This window comes from Melanerpes formicivorus, unplaced genomic scaffold, assembly GCF_026170545.1.
Source record: "Melanerpes formicivorus ecotype bairdi unplaced genomic scaffold, bMelFor1.0.p_v2 SCAF_29, whole genome shotgun sequence".
In the NCBI taxonomy this organism is placed as follows: Eukaryota; Metazoa; Chordata; class Aves; order Piciformes; family Picidae; genus Melanerpes; species Melanerpes formicivorus.
The window spans coordinates 2960532-2972056 of NW_027142381.1; the positions used below are offsets into that span (position 1 = coordinate 2960532).

Below are 11525 nucleotides of genomic sequence, written 5' to 3' on the forward strand. Positions count from 1 at the left end.
AAGGGGCAGAAACACAGGCAGGCTGAAATTGCAGATGGGTGTGAATGGGAAGCCTGCTCCATGCAGCAGCATATTGCCATCTCCCCTTCAGGGGAGGCTGGGTGGTGGCTGGGCTGTTGACTTTGGCTCCAGATGCTCATGGCTCTGCTTTTTGCTGTGTGGCAGTTTCAGGGCAATCTTGGGCTTAGACTGAAATCATACCTGGGAAACTGAGGTGTGGAGGTGTGTGGGTAACTACCTGCCAGCCCTTTGTCATACTTGTATGATTGAATTACTGCAGATGTTCACCTCCTGTGCTCCAGCAGACTTGTTTTATACTTCGGGAAGCTGAAGGAATGCTGTGAAAGTGCAGTAAGAGATGGAATGAAGGTTGGGTCCTGCAGTAAGTTGGGATACTTCCAGGTGTGATACAGGAATTAGGAATATAAGAAAAACCACTGACTGATGGGATGCTGGGGATGTGCTGTGCTCCTGCTGGAAACACTAGAAGCAGAGAACTTTGGATCCAGGAGGGCCCTGCACCAGAAACAGCCAGAGGCTTTGGAGGCAGCATGTTTGACATAAGACACAACCATCCCCACCAGCTGAATCCATGTAGAATCATAGAATCAACAAGGTTGGAAAAGACCTCAAAGATCATCAAGTCCAACCTGTCACCCAACACCTCCTGACTACTAAACCATGGCACCAAGTGCCACGTCCAGTCCCCTCTTGAACACCTCCAGGGACAAAGTAGGTTGAGGCAGGAACTGTACTGATCTATTGGCTTGAGATGAGATGGCAGGTCTAGCTGGGAAACTGCCTCCCTGTTTGTCCCTTTTTGGAGAATGACCTGCCCAGATGTGCTGACAGCTCAGATGTACAGGTGTGATTAAGCATCAGAGATACTACTGAGCTGGAAGGGGAGCTGAGATTCCCTGTAAAGCAGGACTGGCTGATACTGAAGGAGCAGAAAATGGGAGAAAACCAACACAATCAGCAAGTGAGCTGAGTGTAGCTGCTGAGGAGAATAGACTAGACTAGACTAGAATAAACCAGGTTGGAAGAGACCTTTGAGATCATTGTGTCCAACCTATTGTCCAACACCATCTAATCAACTAAACCATGGCACCAAGCACCCCATCCAGTCTCTTCCTAAACACCTCCAGGGATGGTGGCTCCACCACCTCCCTGGGCAGCACATCCCAAGGGCCAATCTCTCTTTCTATGAAGAACTTCTTCCTAACATCCAGCCTGAACCTCCCCTGGTGCAGCTTGAGACTGTGTCCTCTTGTTCTGATAATCAGGTGGTCGGTCTGCTTTTAGCCCTGAGTGATGGGGTTAGGTGACTCTTAGCTTGGTAATGCTTCCAGAAGGCAGGGAGGGGAGAGCTGGATACCTTGCAAAGAGCACATGGCAGACAATCACAGAACAGGTGGTTGGACGAGTTCTGCTGGGTTTGCCTTTAACCCTCCACCACTGACCTGTAGCATAGCTGGAAGCAAAACCCCTGCTTTGTACCTCAGCCTTGCTATGTAAAGTGGAGCTACTTGCCAACCCTGTGCAAGTCTTCTGTGATCTAATCAGCATTTGAGGCTCTCCTAAGGATGCTGCAGATGACTGAACTGCTACTTTCCTTTGTAAGGCACGTTTGCCATGTGTTGCAGTTTACCATCTGCTCCATAATAGCTTTTGCTTTAATTTTGTGATTGTATTTTATACTTCTCCCCAGATGAAATCATGGTGGGCCTGTAAAATGATTGACCTACACAATTGGGGTGACAGTGACAGTGCTAATTTCACCTTTCAGTTAGCTCAGTGAGGGAGCAGCCTGGAGCAAGCTGCTGTGCAAACCCACGGCGTGGTCAGTACCTTACACACCAAATGCTTTGAAAAGCTGCTTTTGAGGCTTTGGACCCAGGTCCCATTGATGAGGCTTGGGATTTTCATTCCTTGGGAGCTGCTCCCAGAGGCTTTCTAGCAGCCCCAGTCCAAAGTCAGCTTCTTTTATGTAAGCAGAGTGCAGGCAGTTGGTGTTGGTGTCACATACTAGTGCAAATCCCAAACACACTGCCCTGTACACTCCCTGCTCTGGGCGGGCAAGAGTGAAGCAATGTGGGACAGGAGATACCATCTCATGTTTCACCTGGGGAAGTGCTGTGAGATGGTGGTGATGAGATCAGGATGATAAGTGACACTGAGCTGAGCAGGAGTTGGACTCGAGTTTTTTACCAGGCTTGACTGTCTCAGCCGTACCACCTGCAGAGGTGCTGCCGATTTTATGCTCTTTGGAGTCAATTTCCATTTGTGGCAGAAGGGAACAGACAAGCACTGAGAAACAGTGAGACTGTGTCTGAAGCCAGCTGCCTTAAAGCTATTCTGCTGCTGCACTAGAGAGAATTGTGCAGGAATTAATTCTCTGCTGCTGCTTTGGCTTCTCCCCCCCCCCCCACCCCTACTCTCTTCTTTATTTCTTCCTGGTCTTTGAGAGCTGTTTAAAAGTGATCCATTTCAGTAGGGAGCTATTTGTTGGCAGAGCACCTAAATTATGCTGGATTGCTTCTGGCTGTTTGTGCTGGTGGAGCTGTGCTTGTGTTTCTAGACTCATGCAAAACACTGCTTTTTAATACGGCTGCTTAGCCTTGTGGCACTGGTGTCACTAGGCCTGGGGTGTCTTCCATCTCCAGCTGGGCAAGCCACCCTTTTTGTCCCTCAGGTCTGCATGAATTTGGCTGGGCACCCCAAACTAGATGCATATTCCACTTTCCCAAGCACCTGAAAACTGCTTGCAGCCTGCTGAAAATCAGCCCCTCAGGTGCTTTTTCCCCTGCAGGACTTTTCTCTTGACTTGAGTAAGCTTTGTTGCAAACCCTTTGAAGCACCCAGGGCAGTTCTGGGATGGCAGCAAAACCAGAGTCAAGCCAGCACACTTGGGAGGCTGTCATCTACATCACTCATCTACAGTGAAGAGAAAATGCAGTTTCTTTCTAGCACCTTCTTAATGCTAAGGTGTTTGTGTATTAAAAAGATGAGCTGACAGTTGACTTCAGTGTGGCTCCTTCTCACAGTGCTGCCCTGATTCCTCTTGTCCAGAAGAGACTGGTCTGCTTTATGTAGTGATTGATTTGTTTGTTTATCTTTCTCTGGCTGGCAACTCATTTGCAACTTAGCCAAATAAAGGTCTCCAAATAAAGATCTCCACTTTAGAGCCTCTCTGAAGGCCACTTTAACCACAGGTGGTGGCTGTTAGCCTGGCTATAACTTGCTCTTCAAATTGCAAAGGGAAATTTTAGGCAAATCAGGCTCTTTTTTTTTTGTCCCCCCATAATTAATGTCATTATTCTTGTTATTGATATTTTCTTGTAAGCCTAACAAACAGAGTGTGCATAGCCCATGGGATGGTTACATCCTCCATGTGAAGGTCTAGGGTTCTTTTTTGCAGTCACCCCCCTTCGCTTTCTTTGTTTCTCATTTTACCTGAGAGACTTTGCAGCTGTTGAATTGTGTGACCTTGTGGGTTCATGACAGCTCTGGAATGGAGTTGCAGAGCATCTATCTGTATCAGGAGAGGGTAATCAGCAAGTTATTGATAGCCAGATAAAGCTGTGGCGTGAATTCAGTCATCAGCGAGTTTGCAGATGACAGCAAGTTAGGAGCAGATGTTAGTCAGTTAGAGGGTAGAAAGGCTCTGCAGAGGGACCTCGACAGACTGGACAGATGGGCAGAGTCCAATGGGATGGCATTCAACAAGTCCAAGTGCCAGGGGCTGCACTTTGGCTACGGCAACCCCATGCAGAGCTACAGGCTGGGGTCAGAGTGGCTGAGAGCTCCCAAACAGAGAGGGACCTGGGGGTGCTGATCGACAGCCACCTGAATATGAGCCAGCAGTGTGCCCAGGTGGCCAAGAAGGCCAATGGCATCCTGGCCTGCATTAGGAATAGTGTGGCCAGCAGGAGCAGGGAAGTCATAGTGCCCCTGTACTCTGCATTGGTTAGGCTGCACCTTGAGTCCTGTGTCCAGTTCTGGGCCCCTCAGTTTAAGAAGGACATTGAGACACTTGGAGGAGTCCAGAGAAGGGCAACAAGGCTGGGGAGAGGCTTTGAACACAAGCCCTATGAGGAGAGGCTGAGGGAGCTGGGGTTGTTTAGCCTGGAGAAGAGGAGGCTCAGGGGTGTCCTCATTGCCCTCTACAACTACCTGAAGGGTGGTTGTGGCCAGGAAGGGGTTGGTCTCTTCTCCCAGGCAACCAGCACCAGCACAAAGGGACACAGTCTCAAGCTGCACCAGGGGAGGTTTAGACTCGAGGTGAATAGGAAGTTCTTCACTGAGCGAGTCGTTCGTTATTGGAATGTGCTGCCCAGGGAGGTGGTGGAGTCACCATCCCTAGAGGCATTCAAGAGGAGATTGGACGTGGCACTTGGTGCCATGGTCTAGTCATGGGGTCTGTGTTGATAGGTTGGACTCAATGATCCTCGAGGTCCTTTCCAACCTAAGTTATACTGTGATACTGTAAATTCCAGCCAGCAAAACGTGGTGGCTGTGCAGTGCAGGGCTTGAGTGGACCATGCTGGCCAGGAAAGAGCTGCAGCTTCATTTAAAACACAGTTCTGCCAGGATGTGGAGCCTGTACAGGCACTGAATAATTCTGCTTGAAGGTTGCTGTTTCTGCAGATAGGTTATCTGATCTCTCCACTTCTTCTCCCCAAAGTGTTCCTTAGACTCTTGTTGTCCCTTGTTATTTTTCAGTTGAGGGCATCGTCACTGAAAGAGCTTGCATGGGGGAATTCATTTCTTTCTTCTCTCAGATTCTGGGGGGATTTGGGCTTCATTTCCCAGCTTTATGCTGAGGTAGGTGGAGAATGGTTTGCTCAGGGTCCTCAGAATTGCTTCAGTCTGTATGGAGCAAAAGCAATAGGTGATGTAATGGGAGCGATTGCATCACCTGAGGAGCTCTGACCTTCCACCTCTGGGTTGAGGTTTGGTGCAGTGACTTGCCAGCAATGCAAGTGGATAGGATGGGATGGGATGGGATAGGATAGGATAGACCAGGTTGGAAGAGACCTTTGAGATCATTGAGTCCAACCTATCACCCAACACTGTCTAATTAACCCAACCATGGCACCAAGCACCCCATCCAGTCTCTTCCTAAACACCTCCAGTGATGGTGACTCCACCACCTCCCTGGGCAGCACATTCCAATGGCCAATCACTCTTTCTATGAAGAACTTCTTCCTCACCTCCAGCCTAACTGTCCCCTGGTGCTGCTTGAGACTGTGTCTTCTTGTTCTGGTGCTGGTTGCCTGGGAGAAGAGACCAACCCCCACCTGGCTACAACCTCCCTTCAGGTAGACAGCAATTAGGTCTCCCCTGAGCCTTCTCCTCTCCAGGCTGAGTGCCTGAGGAACTGAGGGTGCTAAGTGGACGTTGCCTGCCGGCTGGGTGGATGTGTTCAGATTCCAAGCATAGATGGATTTGGCCACAAGTGCAGCCTCCTCTAGGGAAATGCTGTGTGTGATGGGGCACACCACTAGCTTACAGTAAGCTTGTCCCTACAAATCCTATCTCATATTGCTGTAATCCATGCAAGCTGTGGGGCTTGCTCTGCTGTGTGTATCCACACAAGCACAGTGGGGAAGAAACCTCCCGTGTAAAAGCAGGGCTGTGAGGACCAGCTGCAGGCAGAGGATCAGTACCCCTGAGCTGCTGGGCCACGTCTCTGATCCAGCTGCCTTTTCCTGGCTATTTTCTGCCCTTCTCCACTTGTAAATAACTGGCTTTTACTTGACCTATCTTTGGAGTGATTTTCCTCTAAGCCAGACCTTTCAGTGTCTCAGAAACCCTGCAGCTCGTAAAGGGAACACAGAGAAATGAGATTTTTCTCTCAGTCATTTCAGTGAATTTAAGCTTGATTGACAAGCCCTGTTCCAGTGCTGGCAACTGGGATTTCCCGGGCCTAAGTGTTAATGGATTTTTGCATTAGTACTTTACATGTAAATCCCAACTCCTGCAGCTGAGTAGCTCTTGTCCCTCAGGTGAGTCTGTTGTCTGGCAACCTCCTGGCCTTCCCAGGGCTGGAGTGGATGTTGCCTTTTTCTCCAGGAGGCAGCAACGTGACTCCGGTCGTGTTGTAGCTTAGAAACCAGGGAGAGCAGCAGGGTTGTACCTTTGTGGTCTGCTTGCTGTCAGTTTTGTCCAGCTGTTTCTTAATTAACCTGAGCATCAGCAACTCATAGCCCTGTTCCCTCCTGAGCATTTCCAGAGTTGGGTGGGTTTTCTGTTCCAGAGTTAATCTGGTGGCAGGTTAATCCTGCCGATGGTTACTCATTTCTCTGCTCTCTCCTGAGAACAGTGGCTTATTTCCCCATTTAATGCACATTGCTTCTCCCCATCTCCTCATCCAATTTCCAGAGTTTGAAAATGGTTGGCAAGTGTGCCTTGAAAGCTGAGAAAGACAAAGTTGCCAAGACCTTGGAGTTGTTGAACTTCCTCCTCAAAACTGTGACCGAGCAGGTGAGTGCATGACCTGATGTGTAGCAAAGGACTGTTCTGAGTCCCACCAGGGCCTCTTCTAAATGCCAGGCTTGGATTTTACCTTGGGACTGCTCCATCACTACCTCCTACCTCTTTTTAACCAAAGATATCCCTGGAGGGAAAGCCTAGAAGGATTTGAGGACAGAAAAGCTCTTGTGTCTGAAGGAGTGATCGTGGCTCTCGTGAGCTGATCTCCAAGCCCTCCTTGAAGGGTCTGAGCAGTGTTCTGCAAACACATGTGACATCATCTTTCTTCTCAGCAGAAATACTGCTGGTAAAGGGGTGAGCTGGGTTGTTTCCCCAGAGGATTGCTCTGTCCTCTCCACTGAACTCCAGAGGTTTTTGGTTTCCAGAAACAGATGCACTCAGGAGCTTTGTGAGCAGGAGCAAAGCTTTGTTTTTCCCTAATGAAAAATGGGAGGTGGGTTTGTTTTTGAGCATGAGAAGGTTTTCTGTAGGTGACAAAAGTAAGTCTCCAACATGGTCTAATTTACTGGAGCAAAATACCACAGGCAGCAGAATTGCTGAAGCCCAGTTTCCTACTGATAAGCCCTGAGCTCACACCACAGTCTGTTTCTTTGTGAAGACCTAATAGGGAGGTGGGTGGAGGGGAGAGGTTATTTCCAAGGTTTTCAGTAGGAGCTGAATAGCCTTTGAGACACCCCTTTCTGCATGGCTTTGCTGAAATTATCCAGTGGGTTACAGAAGCTGTAGAAGCAGCCAGAGGCAGCATGATTATGTCCTTTAGAAACCAGACTGAAAATGCTGCTGCTTTTCTATAGGTGGGTACATAGTCTTCTGTCTTCTTCCCCCTGCTCCCAGCTGTGAACTCAAAAGGCAAGAGGACTAAAAGACCTTTCAGTGCCTTTTATGCCAGGACCATTCTAGCTGTTAGTCTCATGCTAGAGACCCAGTTTTCAAGCAAGCCACACACCTGGTGGCATGGTGTGTCTCACCAGTTTTTTTGCCCCCCAGTTCAAGTGGTGTTGCAAATAGCTCAGGGCAGCATCTTGGGGAAGCTGGACAGGATTGGTTACTCCTGTCATAATCTTATCCCAAGGATGGCCTATGCCCTGCTACTGCAAGTGCCCTTCCTATCTTCACTCTGCAGATTGTCTCTTTGTACTTGCCTCTTGCAGAAGCTGGGTGTGCAGTTGACAGAGCTGGACAGGGTGCTGGTAGCTCTGAACCAGCCAGAGGGCATTGGGAGCTCGGCACGTCTCGACTCTCTCTACTGGAACGTCATGCGCTGGCTGAACCACACGTACGTACGCTGGGCACCCAGGCTGCTTGGCTGGCCTGGGGGGCCTGTGCTGCTTGCCTACATTCATGTGGGGAAGTGGGAAGGGAGAGGAAGTCAAGGCATTGAGCTCAGGCTGGAGTTGGAGGTAAATGGAGTTGGTGAGGTTGAAACACTCATCGGTTTGCTTGTTTGGAACAAGGCTAAGCTCATCGTTCACACGTGGTTAGGTTTTGGTCCTTGATGGGACTTGGATTTATAACACAAGTTTTGTATCTGACCACATCTGGTGCCTCCTTCTGTCTTGCTAGTAGAGGAAAGACAGCTGATCACCCAAGCATAAAGTGCCTGCTTTCAGCAGTCCCAAGTGGTGACCTAGGTTAAAAGCCATCGCCAAAGTTGCAGAGAAACTTGGAGGCTAGGATGGATGAGTTGGGAAGCTCCTACCACATCCCTATGGATTGATTTTGCAGTTGTGAGGCTGGAGGGAATGAGGCTGTCCTGGGAGGACCTTCAATCTTTGCCAGTGAATTATGGGCTCCTTGGTGTCTGAGATGGTGCAGAGCAGCATAGACTTGGGTGGTGCTGAGGCTGCTGATGGTCTCTGTCAGAGAGCAGCATCAGCAGTGGCTGCCTTGCAGGCATACAAAGGCTGCCTAGATGGGACTGGAATGGTCTGTCAGTGGTTCTTGCTGGAAGGCCTCATGAAGGTGAAGTGAAGGCCTTGCAGGGGCTCTCACCTTGGAGACATAGACAGTGGCTCAGTAGTCTTGCACAGGGCCATAGGCAGGTGTGCTTGAGAAGGTGGTAAGTGCAGTGTTACCTGGTCTGTAGAACTGGGATCCTTCCTCAAGTCTCCACCTGCCTTCTTGAGTCCTGGTCGGAGTCCTGCTGTTCACCTCCCCAGTCCCTGTGCAGACTGAGGACCACCTCCAGGGCTAACGCTCATCCCTGCAGCATGCCTGTGCTTCCTGCACCTCTCTTCTGCTTCTGCCTCTAGCATGGACCACGCTGCTCCTGGGCTGTAAATGAAGTTGCTCTTGACTTTCTGACATTTTCTCTGCAGGAAGCCCAAGAAGGAGAAGGCAGCCAAGAAGGCTGTGCAGGAAGTGGAGTCGCAGAGGCAGAAGAAGAAAGGCTTCCTGCCGGACACCAAGAAACGCAAGAACCGCAAGAAAGCCTCCCAGGAGAATGGGCTAGCACCAGCTGCTGGTGAAGATGGAGAACCACCAGCCCTAGAAGAGCAGCCCCTGGGAGCAGAAACCCCCAAGCAGAAGAAAGGCCTCGTGCCTGGTGGTGGCAAACACAAGAAGCAGAACAGAGGGGTCAGGGAGAACGGAGTGGCAGCGGCGAGCAGTGGGGAGGAAGCTGTTAATGGAGGAGATGCTGTGGCTGACAAGAAGAAGAAAAAGAAGAAGAGGAGGAACAGAAAAAGAAAAGGTGGTGCAGGCAGTGAAGCTGAGCAAGGTCCAGCTGCAAAGAAAATGAAGGGGAGTGTCAGCCAGGAGGCCCAGCAGAAGCAGGGCAAAGCCAGGCAGCAGAAGCAGGGCAAAGCCAAGAAGAAAAGACGAGAGAACACAACTGCAGTGGCACAGGGTTAAGCTCCATGGACTCCCCCAGGCCTGGCATGGCTTGTGGCTCAGAGGACTGTTTTAATATTTTTTTATAACTATAGTTTTTATGTTCTCCATGACTTTAAATAAACCTTCCATGATGCCAGCTGCCAGTCTGACTTGTGTGGAGCCTAGAGGCCAGTGTGCTTCAGGAGGTCGCATACCCTCCAGGCTCTGGTAGATGCCCAATCTTTCACCTCTGGCAGTGCCAAACAGCCTGTGCTTGGGAGCACAGAGCCCTGCCTCCATGATTTCCCAAGGCAGAAGGGAGAGACTTGTTTGGATTGCCTGGGGAGCTGCAGTAGGGGTGCTGGTGCTGCTGAGTAGTGTGGTGAGGCCCTGTGGGAGGTTCAGTAGCAACCCCTAAAGGCACTTCTCTGTCCTGCCCAGACCCAGCAATACTCACAGCTTTTTCCAGTCTGGGAGATGCTGCCTCTTAAATGCCTGGGCTCAAGTGGGCTTGCACATGCATGTTTTGGGGTCACATACATCAGTTTGGCCACTCAAGTGTCATCAGTGACTGCCAGCATCTGCCTTTCTTGCCTTTTTATGCTGAGTGCAGGAGAGGTGACAGCCCCTGTGATAGCACAGGGTTATCAAAACAAATTGTGAAGCAACTGAAGTGGTTGGTGGATGTGCAGATCTGCCCAGCCAGCAGGCCCTGTGCAGCCATGCAATGAGCTGGTACCAGCAGGCTTACAGCAGTCTATGAAGGTGACTGCTTGAAGTTGAATCTGCTTATTTATCCCCAGGCTTCTGGGTGCCAGAATACCATCAGCCCTTTGGAGAGTCCCAGGACCAGCTCCTCCCATGTGTTTGGTACCTGATTCTTGCTGAGAGCCAAGATTCAGAAGTGTTTGAAACCTTACTCACATTGTAGTTGCCTCTAAAGCCTCCTCCCTCCCTCTTTCACCCCCACCTCTTGACCACCTTGCTCCAGGAGGCAAAAAGATGTGTATTGGTGGCTGACTCCTCTCCCAGCATCTGAGGGAACAGTCCCCATGAAAGCCCAGGTCCTCTCCTTTGTCCTGCAGAGGAGTCAGAAGCAGGAGCTGCTGGCAGCGTGAGGAGCCCTGGAGCAGGGCTGTTCCTGCTGTCCCGCAGGTGGGTCTGTGCCACCAGCCATTGATAAGGGCACTGGAAATGTCATGTTGCTTTTGGAGGGACTGAGGGAAGAGCTGCAAAGGGCTGTGTGTGCTCATGGCTATTTATCTGCCTTTGCAATGCTGCTGTTCTCAAATGGCATAAAAGTCCCTGGGAGACAGCTGCTGGCAGCGCTGCCGACACGTTCAGCTGCAGGCCGTGGAGGAAGTGGAGGCCTCCTCTTGTGTCCCTGTCACAGCACTGATCCTGCAAGGGCTGCTCTGCATCCCAAGGAGCACACTGGCTCCAGTTAGCAGCAAGAGAAGGCTGCAGCATTCAGCAGAGACTTCCTGCCTTTCCCTGCCTTTCCCTCTCTTTGCAGCTGGTTCCTCTGGCAGTCAAGGCAGGACTGAGGAGCACTCAGTTGTCTTGGAGGTTGCAGGCCTTGTGTGTCCTGATGAGGAGGAGTAGATGGACTGGAGCTGGACTCTGCAAGTCAAGTGCCCTTCAGGTAGTAGTGCAGACTGGGGCAGGAGGTGAGAGGAGCTCTGCAAGGTCTCTTAGTGTGTGAAGGGAAACTCTGCCCACACTTGCTAACTGTTAGCCTTCAGCCTTAGCAGGGCTTCAGAAGCCCCTGGTCCCCAAGCGGGATGGAGGCAGGTGTGTGACCAGGACAGCACAAACCAGCACTTTGTGAAGCAGTTGGTGCCTGGATCTCTGTGTGGTGCTCCCCTACTTAGTGAGCAATCTGGGGCCTCATCCTGCTGGACCTTTTCTCCCAAGCCACTTCTTTATCTAAAGGTTGTTGTAGGGTCTTGACTGCAGTAGCTGCTGCTGCAGCCTGCAGAAGAGCTGCAGGTCTCTGTTCCCAGTCAGAAGGGACTGGTCATTATTATTGCCAGTCTTGGCTCCAAGAAAAAGGTTGCCTCTGCTTCAAAGGGGGCTGTTGGCACTGGGGATGCTGCCCTGCCTCTGCCATTTAATGCTGAAAGCTGGTTCATTGCCTTGTTAAAACCTCAATCCCAGCTAAGCCCCTCCAGATGTCTCCTGAGTGATGACTTTTCATGTATTATGCAAAT

The 11525-nt window shown here is 50.5% G+C and overlaps 1 protein-coding gene across 1 annotated transcript in view; it reads left to right on the forward strand.

Moving 5' to 3' along the window:
- The window catches only part of MYBBP1A (MYB binding protein 1a), a 71898-nt gene extending 62429 nt beyond the window's left edge, over positions 1-9469 (forward strand). Inside the window, exons 25-27 of the mRNA XM_068154480.1 lie at positions 6388-6489; positions 7650-7774; positions 8817-9469. Coding sequence (XP_068010581.1) covers positions 6388-6489; positions 7650-7774; positions 8817-9351 — 762 coding nt within the window. The 3' untranslated portion in view covers positions 9352-9469. The remainder of the gene's footprint in view (positions 1-6387; positions 6490-7649; positions 7775-8816) is intronic.
- Positions 9470-11525: the final 2056 nt, after the last annotated feature.